The sequence below is a fragment of the Harpegnathos saltator genome, unplaced genomic scaffold (genome assembly GCF_003227715.2).
Source record: "Harpegnathos saltator strain DR-91 unplaced genomic scaffold, Hsal_v8.6 scaffold471, whole genome shotgun sequence".
NCBI classification, from domain to species: Eukaryota; Metazoa; Arthropoda; class Insecta; order Hymenoptera; family Formicidae; genus Harpegnathos; species Harpegnathos saltator.
In genome coordinates, this window is record NW_020230285.1 from 62,893 (window position 1) to 81,661 (window position 18,769).

Sequence of the window (18,769 nt, forward strand, 5' to 3'; positions counted from 1 at the left end):
GCGAAGCGCACCCCGTTTTGTCAATCATGCGATGTCTATTTTTATTGACAAGTCAAACTTCTAATAAAACGATTGCAAAATGCCCCAGTATTAATAAAAAATGAAAGAGAAATAGTATCTCGTGAGGATGCCATTAAAATTCACTCCATAGTGCACCATCAGTTGAGCGCTCCTTCTCTTGAAAACATGATTAAATATGCTTGGTACGCTAAAATTATTGGAAGAAAGAACATTTTTTTCAAATGTTAACGATATTTGCTTTTCACCAACAATTGCAAAGCAGAAGTGCTCCTGTACAGAGATTTCTTTTATAAAATGTGCTTGGTGCGCAATATGCTTTTGTTTTAAATGTTTTCATGATATACGTATATCATCTGTTATGTCCTGCGGACTCTGCGTACTCTAAATTCGTTTATCAAGTAAAGCTAATTAAATTTTATATTGGGGACTTGAATAAGTTCTCGCTGTTTTTTCGTGAAAATGAATGCTTTATTTAAAAAAATTAAAAAAATAGTAAAGAACATGTCATTGAAAATATTGTCCATCGCTAGCTACTACTTTCTCCCATCTTTCTGGCAGCATACGAATACCATATTGAAAGAACGACTCATCTTTTGAGGTTATCCATGAATTGACCCATTTTTTGGCATATTCATAAGAATGGAAGTGCTGCTCAGCCAAGCCATGAGTCATTGATCGGAACAAGTGGTAATCGGAAGGAGCAATGTCCGGTGAATACGGCGGGTGGGGTAGAACTTTCCATTTGAGCGTTGAAAGTAGGTTTTGACCGGTTTTGCAACATGTGGCCGAGCGTTGTCATGCTGCAAAATTACTTTGTCGTGTCTCTCCTCGTATTGCAGCCGTTTTTCCTTCAATGCTCGGCTCAAGCGCATCAATTGTAGTCGATAGCGATCTCCCGTGATGGTTTCGTTGGGTTTGAGGAGCTCATAATATACTAATATACTAATATACTAATATACTAATATACACCCAGCTGATTCCACCAAATATAGAGCATGAGCTTGGAACTATTCGGCTTGGATATTCGGCTTTGCCGATGATGTTGTTCGACTTTGATGCGACCCCACGATTTTCTACACTTCGGATTATCGTGTAACCACTTTTCATCGCCAGTCACGATACGATGCAAAAAACCTTTCCTTTTCTGCCATTGAAGCAGCTGTTCACACGTGAAAAAACGCCGTTCGACGTCTCTCGGCTTCAATTCGTACGGCACCCAATTTCCTTGCTTTTGAATTATTCCTAATTCTTTTAAACGTTTGGCAACTGTTGTGTGATCAATTCCTAATGATTCTGCAAGTTCATTTTGCATCTGACATGGGTTTTCATCGAGTAATGCTTCCAATTCTTCGTCTTCAAACTTTTTCGGTGCGCCAAAGCGTTCTTTATCTTCAACATCAAAATCATTATTTTTAAAGCGTTTAAATCAATCTCTGCATGTTGTTTCCAACAGAGCATGGTCGCCGTAAGTCTCCACAAGAATTCTATGTGCTTCAGCTGCAGACTTTTTTTTTTAAAGTAATACAGTAAAATTCCCCGCAAATACTCTTTTTTTGGTACGAAATTCGACATGTTTAACGCTATGAAAAAATATGTTGTTTACGCTTCGGCAGAATAACATATACTGTCATTTCGAGCCTAATGGTGGAGCTTCACAATGAAGTTGGCTGTAGTATTTTCCGATACAAAAAGGCTAAGATATCACCATCTGTCGGGAAACAGCGAGAACTTATTCAAGTCCCCAATATTATTCGTTCAAATGTTCATGTTCCGCGATCCTTTGAGCACAGTGACGTCACATACACAGATTTCTCTTTTTTTTCTTTCTCTGTTTTTAATCACCGAAGTTTCACTATTTCAGAAAGATCCGCTGAGTTATTTTAGCCAGACGTTTTCCTTTCCAAATAATCTTAAATTACTTCCTGTTTGGAGCAACAATTTTCTTTGAAGACGGATCGACCAGACAATCTCTCATATTGTCATATAACGAGAGCCTTATCATATAACTAGCCTTTGATTCTCAAAAACTCATACCTTTTTCCTGCGTTTGTTCATAAAATTTATTACACGCAAACTCTGACTAGACCTAGCGAAACTTTAAAGTCTTTTACTGCCATAGATACCCCATCCTTTACAATATTTATCTTAGAGATACTGCAAAGCATCTCTAAAACCCCACCTCCGAAAAGTTTTGCAACAAAGTCCTATACTCATATTGGGACATAAACCTTAGATCCCTGACGCAACTTCCAAAAATCCCCACTTTCTCAACCGAGGTGACGATTAGAGTAAAACGAAAAGGCCAGCACACTTCTCGATAGACCAGCAGCCAAGAAAGACGTTCCTCTTCAACAACCCCTCAGGGTACCTCTAACAGTTTGGTATCCAGTGCACACTCTTTCACTTTGCGCTTTTCGTTCATTCGCTTCTTCTTCTCTTGGCTCGCTTGATCGCGGTTGCAATCATCCTTCATACCAACGCTGCAAATCCAGACGTCATCCAGAAGCAAAGATTGCCGTTATTCGGGATTTGGACCAGAAGTCAAGGCCGACTCCAGTCAACCCTCTTTTCGATTCAAGAGTTAAAATATACCACAAAAGTAAGTCTTTTTGTTTTCTCACCTACCACTCTTTTCTACTATCCACCATCCTTCCCTTTTTTTCTTTTTTTCTCTTGCTTTTCTTTCTTTTTCTTTCTTCTTTTTTTCTCCCCTTGGCATCTTTCTCTAATCCTGTCTCAGTGGCTCAATGTTTTAAATCTCAGTCGGATATAACTACCAAGGAAATTTGCGCAAACCGCGAAGATTTTGAGGTCGCCTCTATAGAATTTATAATCCAAGACCGTCCGGCTTATGTTATCCGTCATAACAAACCAGACGCTTTAAGACTTGCTCGTTCTCCTCTCCTGTTCCTTCCCGATTCTCCCCCCGGAACTCCTCTTATTTTTTACTCTCCGACATCCCTGGGTCCCATAGATGACCGATCTCCTATAGGCTCTCCTCTACCTTGGAGCCCATCTCCGATCTAGCTTCCCCTCTGACCTCACCTCTACGAGGTGGCACATGATTTTCACGCGGCCTTCGTGGCCTCACATCCGTTCATTCTCTTCCTCTGAAGCATCATCATCGCGATCTTCCCCTTCATCTCGTGCTTCTCCGTCACTGGATCTTCCCATATCGGAATATTGTTCTGGATAACCGAGAACCGTTGTTCTGAGCGCAATTGTTTATACATATATATATACGTACACATTATAAAATCTTACAAATTCTATTTCATTGTGAACTTCCGCTTAATCATCAATAAAACAAGTTATTTATAATTATAAGCCAATCACGTTTTCCAACTAATTACTCTACTTAAAAATTCTCCCTTCCCTCAACAGTCGCTCACGGTCCTATCCCAAAGGGATTCAGTTCCTTGACCTAAATAAAGGACTACAGACGTACGTCTGTGCCAGATAAAAGGGTCATTCCTAATATGCACCGCAGATTTGCGAATACGTCGGAGCTTGCGAAAGCAAGCGTCCAGTGCGTCTAGTTACGTTCCTACTCCAGGACGTAACACATCCAAACAAATGTTCTGGATATAAAGACAGTAACGATGCCGATGATGAAGATGTAATGTAACATGTATATGCATATTCTTTTATATTTCTATTTTTATATGTGTCTTTGTATGGCTTTATGTATTTTATATATATAAAAACATAATATGAATAAATAATATTAGGTGTACAACTTTGCTTCTGCCGTTTTCCCATAGATGGTTTTAGCGGTAAGTAGTGGTTGAAATAAATAGATCATAGACGTCATGCAATAAACTTGGGCATCTGTCAACATAATCCCATAGTGTCGATTTGTGTCTGCATCATAAAGTTATTCTCGATTGAAAATATCAGTTTACGAGCCAAGTTCTCATCATTTGCGGGAGGTTTTAATTTTCTGCTTCAATATGAAGAAATTTGCGGCTGAGGCTCATCGAATGCTCTCAAATACTTATGGTGAGGCCGCTATTAGTGAAAGAATGTGTCGTGAGTGGTTTCAACGCTTCAAGAACGGTGATTTTCATGTCGAAGACCGGCATAGCGGTGAAAGAGAGAAGGTTTTCGAAGATACAGAATTGGAGGCATTACTTAATGAAGACTCGTGTCAAAGTCAAGTAAAATTGGCACGATCATTGGGAGTAACTCAACAAGCAATTTCAAAACGCCTCAAAGACATGGGAATGATTCAGAAGCAAGGAAATTGGGTGCCGTACGAGTTGAAACCGAGTTGAACGGCGTTTGTTTGCTTATGAACAGTTGCTTGAAAGGCAAGGACGGAAGAGATTTCTGCATCACATTGTGACTGGGAACGAAAAATGGGTTCATTACGATAACCCCAAGCGCAGAAAATCATGGGCATATCCCGGCCATGCTTCCACATCGACGGCCAAATCGAATATTCACGGCTCCAAGGTCATGCTTTGTATTTGGTGGGATCAGCTCAGCGTAGTGTATTATGAGCTGTTAAAACCGACTGAAACAATCACAGGCGATCGTTATCGAACGCAATTAATACGTTTGAGCCGAGCATTGAAAGACAAACGGCCACAATACAACGAGAGACACGAGAAAATGATTTTGCAGCATGACAATGCTCGACCCCATGTTGCGAAAATGGTCAAGACATACTTGGAAATGTTGAAATGGGAAGTCCTACCCCACCCGTCGTATTCTCCAGACATTGCTCCCTCTGACTATCACTTGTTTCGATCAATGGCGCACGGCTTGGTTGACCAACACTTCCGGTCTTATGAAGAAATAAGAAATTGGATCGATTTGTGGATCGCTTCAAAATATGACCAGTTTTTTCAACGCGGGATTCGTACGCTGCCCGAAAGATGGGAGAAAGTAGTGGCCGGCGATGGACAATACTTTGAATCATAAATGTGTAACCAGTTTTTTACAATAAAGCCTCGAATTTCGGAAAAAACGGCGGAAGCAAAGTTGTACACCTAATATGAATATAATACCGTTTAATATTACTGTTCTTTCAACTGCACCTTTATATAATTATTATAATAACTTAATATATTTTTATTCCTATTTCCATTGCACTTATTATATAAACATTTTCTCATACGCTATATATTTTGTAGATAAGATTTACGGTTTTTTTGCAATTTAAATCATTAATAATATATTTAACAAACACTAATATATTTAAGAAAGGCAGTTTTATTATTTATTAATGTTTTCTGTTTCATTTTATGCTTACAGAATAAAAAAATGCCATGCAGCAGGGATCGAACCTGAGCCGTCAGCTCGGTAGTCCGTTACTTTCGCTGCTCCGCTACGCCGTTTCGTCGAATACCCTTCTTACTAACTCGTACACATTATTGGCTCTTTTCTTTAGACCGATTTTTCTTGAAAACGAAGAGGTAATACATGCTATTACTATGAATTATTAGTAGTCAAGTACTATTAACTCCTTAAGTTTCGTTCCAAACCGTTTCCCGGTCGATGCGTCCTTCCTTTGTAAGACCAGAATTGTCCTTAAACGTCGCAATTCTTACCCCAAATCCCCAAATCCCCAAATACGGCTCAAAAACCTCTAAAAACGATCAAAAGCTGGTATTCCGATACTTGTTGAATATGGAGCCATTCAAAATAGGTTCTAATACTAATATTTGGTTCATCGAGTCTAAATTATATGCGATCACCCTGGGACGTCACAATTGTTCCCAAACCACAAAAAGGACCTCAAAGATCCTCAAAAACGATTTGAAAGTGAGACTGTGATGCTGTGCAGCCGGTTTAGGCAAGACCAAACATTGTCCGACCAGTTAAGGCAAGACAAAGCATCGCTCAGTTAATTATGCCTAGTTTCGTGCATTCTTACAATTTTTTGTTTCTCAAGCGACGTTCTGCTTTCAGCGATTGAGATATTTCTTCTATCTCATATGCTACTGTAGCCATAGATTTTTGAGCACCCGAATATCGCATTACTTGCAATGTATTATCAGATTGAGATATGAATTAGGTAAGAATTGCGACGTTTAAGGGCAATTTTGGTCTTAGATTCGGATTTAGCGTATCAAAATATATAAGCTATCGTGTTTTCTGAAAATTCTCATGATTTGATTGGAAATATATTATGGTTCTCGTGCGTCTTTTGGTATATTTAGTATCATCTGGAAGCCACACTACTTTGAATTTCCGGAAAGGCCATGTTGCTTCTGCAAATATACGAGTAGACAAATAATTCAAGCCCTCACACGTTCCAATCTGATGCGTCAATTTTTGAGGGCGCCGGTGATTCGGTTGACGCGGAACGTCCCATATACACCTTTCTTTTTTAAATGCAAAATTGCAATAAAAATATCGCAATGTATAGGTTAAGAACCATTCAAAACCCAATGCACGTCGCGTTCATCTCGCTCAGGTGATTAAGTGTAAGGCTTGCTGCAGATTTGCTGCCAATTTGCTCTCATGTCTTGTGCGCAAGCGTTGCACGGTGTTTGGCGACTATTTGGTGCAAGGTTAGGCGCTGCAAAACTTGCGCGGTTTGTGCTGCAAATTTGCTGCAAGCTGCTCGGCACCAAGCCTTGATGCATATTTGGTGGGTGCCAACAGAATTTGATAACATAGAGTTTGCAGTAAATTTGTTGCCTGTTTGCCATAAACACTTAATATCAATTCTTGCGCGGAATTTGTTCACTCAGGTTTGATTATCTGGGATATCTGATAATAACAGTTATGTAAATTAACACCCCCTCTATTGCAGATCGTGGCTTCATCAGAAAAGAGGATAGCTATGAACTGAGAGTTTGCTCGAATTTAATCTTGTGCCCAAAAACGTATATGGCGTTGAAAGTCTCTCTCTTCTAATTGTTAGGTTAGGTGGATATGTTATGGATGCCGGGGTGTCGGGGAGGGAATACAGGCGTAGTTTCTGTAGTTCCCCTGATTCCCCCCCCCTCCCACCACGGCCCGAACGATAGGCATCCCGCAGGGGTTTTAGCCGGTAAAAGTCCGGCATAACCCCCAACCCCCCGAAGAGGTCGGGGGTATCCATAAAGATTTCCCCTGCGTGACCAAAAAAAATGGTATGGATGTAACTTGTTGGCTCTGAACACACAATTGGCTGTTGATTTAGATATACCGTGTTGCTTCTCAATTTGTTTCGTAGAGATTTGAGGATTCAAAATAATGGCCTATAACAACCAACGATGTGACCTTGTTAGGGCCCAATTTTCGACATATTCGTTTAAGAATACCCTGTTCAGTTTTGTCATAAAGTTTCTTTATTACCCTATCAGGATGGCGTCTGTCTGTGAATTTTTCAGCATAAAACCTTTCTGCTGTCGAGTAATTATTTCTGGCCTCACCCGTACGAATCATATCCACAATTTCATTTGGTGGATAATCGGTCATAATTATAATAAAAAAAACGAAACAATTATAATAAGGAAACCAAAAATTCGCAAAAGTACAAAAACTTTCTATCTTAACAAGAAAAAGTTAGTAGATAATATACTTTTCTTACAATAAATAAACTTTCACTGTTTGTTTAGATCAGAAACTGCGCGACGACACCGACAACTGTCTGTAGCGTGAGCGGAATAGAAGTCCGAAGGACGATACGTTTTTAACGTAAAATTTTCTGTATCATTTTTTGGATTTTTAGGTTGTTTACCGATCTTGCCTTGACTGGCTGGGTCGTTTACCTTCCCGATCTTTCCTTGACCGGCCGGACTCGATCTTGTCTTATAAGTTAAAAAGTATTTAACAAAAAGGTACTTTATTATAGGTTTATTATAGGTTTCTGGGAAGCTCTTGATGTAAACTAGAAAAATATGTCACAAAAGATTGGTAGTTCCATTTACAAAATTGAAGGTAACCTTCATCTAACCTTCAAGCAACTATTCAAGGTCCCACTAGTGGCATTATTCTATGTCCCCCTCGAAACCATACAACTTTTAAAACCGTACAACTTCTAAAACATTTTCGCATACGAGCACTTTCTGCAATGATAATCAAGATGCGCTATTCAAATGGGATACCCTATACATACAGAGTGTTCCATTTTAAAAGATCCATTCAAATATCTCAAAAACAATGCGTTAAATCGAAAAATGTTTCAGACAAAAGTTATATTGTTTCAAGGGGTATATAAAATAACTATGTCGGTTTGTTTACAGAAGGCCACTTTCGAGATATTCACTGATCATTATTTTTCTTAAATAGAAGCCCCTATTTTTATTATATCATATTTTTCTACTAGTTAATTTGAACAACTTTTATCTGGAACATTTTTTTATTTGTCTAATATTTCTTGCGATATTTAAGAGAAACTTGGTAACTTTTTCAATATTTAACCTACGATATCTCGTTAACTATTTGTCGGAAGAAAAAACAGTACCAGACTTTATATACTCTATTTGGTCTCAAGAATATATTGTTACAATAGCGTCCTAACTTTTATTAACTTATCGATCTTTGGAAATTTTACAATCATCAAATTAACAAAAGTCAGGACGCTATTGTAACAATATATTCTTAAGAGCAAACAGAATAAAAAAGTCTTGTGCTGTTTTTTTCTGACAAATAGTTAGCGAGATATTATAGGTTAAATATTGAAAAAGTTACCAAGTTACTCTTAAATATCTCAAAAAATATTAGGCAAATAAAAGAATGTTCTAGATAAAAGTTGTTCATATTAACTAGTACAAAAAGATGATATAATAAAAAATTGGAGCTTCCATTTAAGAAAAGTTATGATTAGTGAATATTTTGAAAATGGTGCTATTTGTAAACAAAATAGTATATTTGTTTTATGCCCTCCTGAAATTATACAACTTTTGTCCAAACATTTTTGCTGAAAATGTTTCGTTGAAGAATTATCGAAGTGCGTTCATTAAAATGAAACATCCTGTATATTATCATCATAATCATATATACTCAAACACAAAAAACCCGGTACACTAAAAATTTGGGATAAAATTACAAAATTTCAAATGATCATAACTTGGTAAATAATGAAGATACAAATATGCGCAGAAATACAAAATGAAGCTTGAAACATCCTCTTTAAGAATATCTGAATGGCAATTATGCTCGGCCATTCTTTTCAAAATCGCGGATGATAAAGTGAGAGGATGCAAAATTGATAATCAAAGGTCCGTGTTTGCGATGGTGCATGGTGTGCATCAGGTATCGCAGCGTAATGGGACCAAATGCACATGAAAGTATAGAGTGTTATCTTTAAAATGCTACTTTACCGAGCTCGATGTGATCATTTTTCACTGAGTTGTTCCAAATTTTGCTAAAAATGCGGTTTTCTTGTTAAATTTACATAATTCAGTGAATAAGTATCGCATCAAGCTCTATAACGAAGTATTTTAAAGAAAATATTCTATACTTTTAGGTACTTTTCGTCCCATTGAGCTGCGACACTTACTTTGCTCCATGCGCCGTCGCACGCTCGAACCTTTTTTTAGCAACTTTTCATGTTCTCCTTTTTATCACCCGCCATTTTGAAAAAATATCGTTGCACACAATTTCGATAGATCTTTCGAAAAGTACGGTTTCAAAGCTTTCAAACCGTTTTTGAAATTTGCTGCTAGGATATTTAGGTGTCGAGATATTCAATTTCGAATTTGCAACAAATGTCGATTCAGCAAGGCTTAAGGGGCTAAGAGGCTCTGCGGTTCGTTTGGCTCTTTCATAATTTCAATAGCCGCGTTCATTATTCTCTATACAATAATTTACACAATTTTGCGAATTGGAAATTTAATTTTTATCAAAAGTTATCATTCTTTACCCTTCAGTTATGCATGATCACTGTGGTATACACTTTAGTTCGCGAAGCTGTCCCTAGCTCTCTATCTTCTCCGTACGATTGGCCATTATGGTACACAGCTTGAATATGCTGTTCAGGATCGCGCCTGAGTTCTCGGTGACCCGGCGCGCGGGATGCCGAGTCGTTGGACGCCACCTGAACGTCGAAATTCCCTGGCGCTCCTAGTCCACGGAGCCGCCGCGACGCGGCGGTCTGGGTTGTCGCGCGCGCGAGCCCCTCGGCTCGCACGCGAGTTCGAGCTGCCCAGGGCATATAAGAGTGCCCGCGGAGACGATCAGAGATTGCCTTCGTACAGCTTTTGACCTTCGTACGGTCCACCGCCGATAGTGGCACTATCTCTTGTACGCTGGACTTCGCGAGTTTGTCAGTACGCCGGGCTTACGTTCTGGCTTGACTGAGATTCTGTCGGTGCGCCGGGCTTTAACGCCTGGCTTGACTGGATTTTTCTTAAATGTATGTGCCAAGACAATAAACAAAGACAAACAATTTTCCTTTTCCGAACGTGTTCACTCCGATAAGCGCTGCCTCGTGCGACTTTTCTTTTTCCGTGATCTTTTCCTTTCGAGGCGCGTTGCTTCGTGCAACTTCATCAATTTAAACCATAATTGATTGTTTCGCATCGAAATTATTGCGTCGATTATGGCGACGATAAATCCTGAAAAGGCTGCTCAAGTTATTGCTTTAATTGAAGATGGCAGAAGTCGAAGGTACGTTGCTCAGGCACTTGATTTGTCAGTGTCAACTGTGCAACGTGCTTATGCCAGGTACTTACAAACCAATTCTTTCCATAGAAGGCCTGGTTCGGGACGTCCTCGATGTACCAATCACAATGATGACCGATTTATTGTTTCAAATTCGTTAAGAGACAGACATCGAACATCTGTTCAAATTAGGAACAATTTAAGGGATGTCCGCAACATTAATGTATCCGTTAACACCGTTCGGAGAAGATTAAAGGAACAAAATCTGCTTTCGCGCAGGCTAGCAGTTGTACCTTTGCTTAAATGTCACCATCGCGTAGCTCGACTCAATTTTGCAGTTGAGCATAGAGACTGTACTTACGCAGACTGGAGCAAAGTACTCTTTAGCGATGAATCTCGTTTTTGTATCTATTCTCCAGATGGACGAGAACGAGTTTATCGTCGCGGTGGAGAACGATTTGCAGACTGTACTGTAAGTGAGAGGCATAGCTACAATGGAGGCTCTGTAATAATTTGGGCAGGAATTTCAGCTAATGCTCATACAGATCTGCACTTTTTTGACAAGAATATGAACGCAGATGTATACGTGGAAGACATACTCAATCCGTATGTTGTTCCGCACGCACCCTTCATCGGAGAGAATTTCTTGTTTATGCAAGACAATGCTCGACCACACACTGCGAGAAGAGTGCTTGATTTCTTCGATGAAGTTGGCATAAATCGACTCGATTGGCTAGCAAATAGTCCAGATTTAAATCCAATCGAACACTTATGGGACAACCTCGGCAGGAAAGTACGAAATCACGTACCTGCTCCTCAGCCACTGCGAGAACTGCGAATAATTCTCGAAAACGAGTGGAATACAATTACGCAGGATGAAATTAAAAGACTAATAAGGAGTATGCCTGATCGTATGAATGAGGTAATACGCGCACGAGGCAGTCATACCCACTATTAGTACACACACACCACACACACAGCAGGTAGGGTTTGGAGTCATTAATTACTGCAGGAGTGACGAACTGCGGGGTCCTTATCTCTGCTGTAACACCACACACACACACACACCACAAGGAGGGTGTGAAATCTTGAAATACTGTGGAGCTGACGAACCACGGGGTCCTTATCCTTGTGGTATACAAACACACACACACACACACACACTACATACAATGGGACTTTTCCTACCAGTAAAACTCCATGCGGTTTATATTGGGAAGACTTACAACCATAATATGAGCTAATGACAGCGGTATCTTAAAACGCAATTCATCTTTATTACGTAATATCGATTACGCAAAATGAAGAACCTAAATTGAATTTTACTTTCATTTCCCTGGCTTTCAAAATAATAAATGCAAATCATTGAATATATTGTGCTGGTAATGTAAATTATTATATAGAGAAACATGAACACAGCTATTGAAATTATGAAAGAGCCAAACGAACCGCAGAGCCTCTTAGCCCCTTAAGCCTCGTTGAATCGACATTTGTTGCAAATTCGAAATTGAATATCTCGACACCTAAATATCCTAGCAGCAAATTTCAAAAACGGTTTGAAAGCTTTGAAACCGTACTTTTCGAAAGATCTATCGAAATTGTGCGCAACGATACTTTTTCAAAATGTCGTGTGATAAAAAGGAGAACATGAAAAGTTGTTAAAAAAAGGTTCGAGCGTGCGACGGCGCATGGAGCAAAGTAAGTGTCGCAGCTCAATGGGACGAAAAGTACCTAAAAGTATAGAATGTTTTCTTTAAAATACTTCGTTATAGAGCTTGATGCGATACTTATTCACTGAATTATGCAAATTTAACAAGAAAACCGCATTTTTAGCAAAATTTGGAACAACTCAGTGAAAAATGATCACATCGAGCTCGGTAAAGTAGCATTTTAAAGATAACACTCTATACTTTCATGTGCATTTAGTCCCATTACGCTGCGATATCTGATGCACACTATGCACCATCGCAAACACGGACCTTTGATTATCAATTTTGCATCCTCTCACTTTATCATCCGCGATTTTGAAAAAAATGGCTGAGCATAATTGCCATAATTCAGATATTCTTAAAGAGGACGTTCCAAGCTTCATTTTGCATTTCTGCACATATTTGTATCTTCATTATTTACCAATTTATGATCATTTGAAATTTTGTAATTTTTTCCCAAATTTTTAGTGTACCGGGTTTTTTGCGTTTGAGTGTATCTATATAGGGTGTTTGAAATCTTATCATGCAGACGAAAGTTTGAGATAGATTGGGTGTAGCCAAGAAGAAAAGTCATGTACCATAATGTCAAGTTGGCAATAGTTACCGAGTTATTAATTAAAACATATGAGCTAACGAACGCGTAGAGAGCGGAGGGCGACCGCAATAAGCACGTAGACATTTGATACGGCGGAGTCAGTGAGTGGCGGTAGGCGAGCGCGCGGCGAGGAGCAAGCGAGGAGTAAGCGAGCACGAACGATGAGGGCGATCGAGCTATAAGGAAAAAGCTATAAGGAAAAAGCTCGCTCGCTCCTCGTCGTTCGCGGCCGCTCGCTCCTCGTCGCGCGCGCTCGTCTCTTGTCGCTTACGTTGCCCCTCGCCGCGCGCGCTCGCCTACCGTTACTCGCTGACTCCGCCTGTATCAAATGTCTACGTGCTTACTGCGGTCGCCCTCCGCTCTCTACGCACTCGTTAGCTCACATGTTTTAATTAATAACTCGATAACTATTGGCAATTTGACATTATGGTACATGACTTTTCTTCTCGGCTATACCCAATCTATCTCCAACTTTCGTCTGCATGATCAGCTATCAAATACCCTGTATATATCATATATATACAGTGTGTCCGGAATGTGATCATTAATACTTTGTGTCCTGGTAGAACTCGTTAAAACAATTAAAAAATCTTGTGCCATTTTACAATTTTTCAATATTTTTTCCGTAATTAATTAAAATATGTAAACGAATGAGCGCACGAGAAAGCGACAGGACGGGCTCTGTGTATAAGAAGATGGCTTACCACACGCGACAAGAGGCGTGCGCGCGCGAACGACGAGCAAGCGAGCGCAAGCGACAAGCGGCGGCCGCCCAGCGCTCTCTACGCGCTCATTGGCTCACATGTTTCAATTAATAACTCGATAACTATTGCCAATTTGACATTATGGTACATGACTTTTCTTCTTGGCTACACCCAATCTACCAGTACACAAAATATTAATGATCACATTCCGGACACCCTGTATATGATTTTTTTGTTATATGGTTAAAAGAAGATAAAGTGATAACTATTTATTTTTAAACTGGTTAATTATAAAACGAACCAAAAATGTTAACTGACCTCCATTGATGCCAGCCTTCATAATGCGTTGATTAGCAGAATGTTCTTCCAATAATTTGACGACCATATTATGCCCGCTTTTAGTGGCTACTTTAATAGCATTCCGTCCACAGTGATCGGAATGATCTGGGTCGGCTCCATGGTTCAAAAGTGCTCGAACACAGTGCTCGTGCCCTTCTTGAGCAGCAATACCTAAAAAAAATTATTTTTATTAACACCTTCGTTTAACCACATGTTATAGTTATTGTTTTATTAAAAATACTGTTTTATTAAAAATGTTTGTAACAAATCGTAAATATTTTTTTCTATAATATATGTCAATTTATGAAATGAGAATAATAGCATATCTGATATACAAAGTGGTCCATTTTAATCGACAATCGGGAAACATTTCGTCAGGTAAGCCAGATCGCGAAAAATGTTTCAAACAAAAGTTGTAGGGTTCAGAGGGGGACATCTAACGATGACCTTGGCTTGACCTTAGATTGTCGTTTGAAGATCACGTAAAGGTCAACCTTAAAATTCTAAATAGAACTCTCAATTTTTTATTACATATTCTTGTAGCCCTTGTCGAGACGTTTTCAAAACACCTACTTTTATCTTTTACATAAGTCATTCCTAAGATATGAAGATTCAAAGTTGACATACGGTCGGTATTTGTATTACCCGATATACACCGCGGGGAGGTTGCTCGGTCGGATTTGTACATCATAATGGTCTTAAAAGGGGCCGATTATGTGTGTGTGTATGTGTATATGTATGTGTGAAGGGGGAGGGCTCATTCATCACAGATGTTCGAAAACGTCATCATCGACAGTTCGGCACATTTGAACTCGTTTTTCGAAATTTTTGACGAGTTTCAGAAGAACGTTTGCTGGAATCGCTCGGCATGCATTTCTGATGTTATCCATCATATCCTGCCGCATCGTTGGCGGTTGATGAAACACTGCGTATTTCAAAAATCCCCACAGATAAAAATCCGGAGGAGTAAGATCGGATGATCTTGGTGAGCACCAAATTAGACCATCTTGACCTATCCATCAGTGAGGGAAAGTAGCATCGAGGTGATTCCCGAAGGAAAGTAAACTATGAAGTACAAATCCGACCGAGTAACCTGCTGCGCTGTGTACATCGGGTAATGCGAATGCCGGCGGTATGTCAACATTGAAGCTTCATATCTTGCGAATGGCTTACGCAAAAGACAAAGGTAGGTAATGTTTTGAAAACGTCTCGACAAAGACTACAAGAATATGCAAAATAAAAAATGGGGGTTCCATTTAAGATTTTAAAATTGACATTTACGTGACCTTCAGACGACAATCAAAGGTCAACACAAGCCAAGGTCACCATCAGATGTCTCCCTCTGAACCCTACAAATTTTGTTTGAAACTTTTATTTTTCGTGATCTGGCTTACCTGACGAAATATTTCCGATTGTCGATTAAAATGGACTACCCTGTAGAGTGTCTAATGTATTAGGTGTACAAATGAATAATCCAAATTATTTCAAGCAGTTATGAAATCAATTTTAAATTGAATAGACTTTCCCGCTCTTTTGTGATTATGCAATGTTGACATATAGCTATTAAAAAGAACATATAGTTTGGCGAAAGGCCCAACATAACCTTCAAAAGTATTCAGTTCAGTATAGTCGAAAATGGCAACAGATAAGGTGCATATTCGACATTGCATTCTTTACGAATTCCAACAAGGAAAAAATGCTGCAAGAGCGTGCGAATCGATTTGTCCCTTTCTCGGCGAAGGTGTTGTATCGTATGATGTGTGCGCATTTTGGTTTAAGCGGTTTAAAAGCGGTAATTTCAGTCTAATCGACAAACAATGCCCTGGAGGCCCTCCGAAGTGCGATAATGATGATTTGGAACAACTGCTCGCTGAGAATTCGGCACAAACACAAAATGAGCTTGCAGAACAGTTGGGAGTAACGCAGCAAACGATTTCCAAACGCCTACATGAGATGGGAAAGGTCCAGAAAGAAAGAAAATGGGTTCCGCATGAACTCACTGAAACTAACAAAAATCAACGAGTGGCAGCGTATCTTTCTCTTCTCAATAAGCAGCGTCGAAAGTCTTTCTTGTGGAAAATCGTTACGGGCGATGAGAAATGGATACTCTATGACAATCCGAAACGCAGAAAGTCATGGGTAAATCCCAGCGAATCATCAAAATCGGTCGCAAAACCCAATCGCTTCGGAAAGAAGGTTCTTCTCTGCATTTGGTGGGATATCAAGCGCGTGCTTTATTATGAGTTGTTGGAACCGGGTGAAACAGTTACTGCGGACTGTTACCAACGTCAATTAATCTGTTTGAGTCGAGAATTGGAACAAAAACGCCCGTATACTGACAAAGGAGAACGTCCAGTGAAATTGTTGCATGACAACGCCAGGCCACACATTACTTCCAATACAAAAGACACCATAATGAGTCTTGGCTGGGACGTCTTGCAGCACCCAGCGTATTCACCAGATATTGCTCCATCCGATTATCACTTGTTCCGGTCGATGCAACACGCCTTGTCTGATATGCACTTCTAATCCAGTGGATGAGTTCCGAAAATGGCTTGACGACTTTATCGTATCCAAAGGCGTACCATGAAAGAAGGAGGGCGTACTAGGTGGCGACGGGACGCCGTGCGTTCGGGACCTGCATCTCATTTTTTGTTCCGAGGAGAGAAAAATATCGAGAGCGCGGTAGTCGCTAGATCGGGAATCGAACCCGGGTCTTTCGCTTGCCGGGCGACTGCTCTAGACCACTGAGCTATCTGACGCTCCACGCTCCCCTCCCCAGATAACGTTGAGAGATGTCGTTCGGAAGCGACATCTCTAGTGCTATCCCGAGCGCACGGCGACTACAGAGAGAGGCATTGTTACTTGTACCTGGTGGTACAAGCTGACAGTCTCTCAAAGTCAAAGGTTGCTATCCTTTTAAGACCTGCTGTCCATGTATGCCGGCCTCCACCGTTGCCCCTCCTTATCCGGTGCAAATAATAGAAATAAGCCCCGGGGTCGACGCCATATTTTGGCTGCCCCCGGGCGCTAGAGGGGCGTAAGATTTTTCCGAGATGGAATTCATCAGCTGCCTGAAAGATGGCTTAAAGTTATAGAAAGCAACGGCGAATACTTTGATTGAACAATTTAATTTACTTTCTTTTAAAATACACCTTGAATGTAGCTGAAAAGATTGGATTATTCATTTGTACACCTAATATATTTTATCTCCTGCAATAAATATCTTCGAGATACTGCAGCATACTCTTAAACCCCACCTAAAAAAAAGAATGTTCGAAGCACAGTCCTATGACCTATGATTTGGGCATAAAAATTAAATTTCCGAAGCAACTCCTGAAACCCCACTCTCTCAACCGAGCTGACGATTTGAGTAAAGCCAAAAGTTTACTTCACTTCTCGACAGTCTCGCGAGCTAAAAAATCGAAACCTTCTCTTACTTAAAACATAAAAACCTTCACTCATTTTTCGACAAACCGAAAACTTCTCACAACTTTTCAGTCTTGGATTTTACTCTTCATATTTGCGATTTAAAACAAGTGCAGTTAAACACTCGAAACTCAGCCCCACTGACACTAGGGTAAAAGGTCAACCTCCTGCATAAGAGGCAGATTGGACCAATTCCCCTATCCAGGGCTTTGCCGTTTCTCTTTCAATCAGGCAGATTCAATCTTCAGGGAACAGTAAGTTACTCACATTATTGTTTCTCTATCATAAATCGAACTCCTTCATTTGCATCCTTTTTTATCTCGAAATTTGTTGCAGTGGGCTATCGTGTCAAGTCCTACTTAACAATCAACCAAGTTCTCGACGCGCTAGAGTCGATTTTTGAACCACACGACCTCCATAATCTCCAGTCAATTGTCCAATATCTTTGGGCAATAATTAACCCTTTGCGGTCGGAGCCGCCCGACGAGCGAGCGTCGGTCTTAAATTTCTTTCAAAGGAAACTTGACTCTTTAGTCTACTATACCCATGCGTATGTTATCGTTCAGAAAGATATACGTACGCTTCATAATACGCCCCCGCAGCTGTAAACTCAATTAGGCGGCTATATGCCGACACGCGTCCGCAACGGTAAAAAGGCTTGGACGGCTATTTGTCGACACTCGACCGCAAAGGGTTAATATCGCTTTAGAAACCAATTATCACCCAGACCCATCACTCCCATTCATTCCATCATGTATCTTCCCATACCCTTTAAATCATTCCCCAAGTACTCCTCCACGCTCTGCCACTAGTTCACTTACTTTTCCTATATCTTATTCTCCTGTCTTTCTCTCTCAACTTTGCACTCCCCTCAATTCACCGGATCGTCCTCGTTCTTCATCACCAGATTAGATATTATTCGTTTTCCTTTTCCTTTTCCTTCCTTCAAAGTATTTGCGCACAACCATAATATACACGCTACTGTCCATCGTTGGAAACATGTAATTTTATATTAACTACGCGAAATTATTGTACAAAATTGTACAAATATATTGTACAAAATCTCGTGTTGACAATATTTGTTAAAGCTATTTTAAATTTGCTCTTAGATCTACCTCAATAAAATGCGCCGTCAATTTTTTTATAATTTATATTAATTTTATTTTATAATTTAAATCACGTTCCTTCTTTTCCAATTCATACACCAATTCCAAGTATCAACTCGCGGTCCAATCCTAGGTAAAGAGATTTAGTTCTCTGACCTAAAAGTGGACACCCGCCGTATGTTGCGATCGGAGTAAACGGACCCCTCTGGTCCAGTATCGCGCATACGCAAGTACGTGCGGGACTCGTAAGCGCGAGTATACGTTGCGCTCCTCCTCCAGGACGTAACAAAAAGACATTGATGAATGGTCGAGTTTAAT

General features: G+C 40.0%; 1 protein-coding gene across 2 annotated transcripts in view; it reads right to left on the minus strand.

Moving 5' to 3' along the window:
- The window catches only part of LOC105188213 (ankyrin repeat domain-containing protein 50-like), a 101,116-nt gene that overhangs the window by 19,447 nt on the left and 62,900 nt on the right, over positions 1–18,769 (minus strand). For both annotated transcript variants that reach the window (XM_025302217.1, XM_025302218.1), the window contains exon 3: positions 13,896–14,087. In XM_025302217.1, coding sequence (XP_025158002.1) covers positions 13,896–14,087 — 192 coding nt within the window. The remainder of the gene's footprint in view (positions 1–13,895; positions 14,088–18,769) is intronic.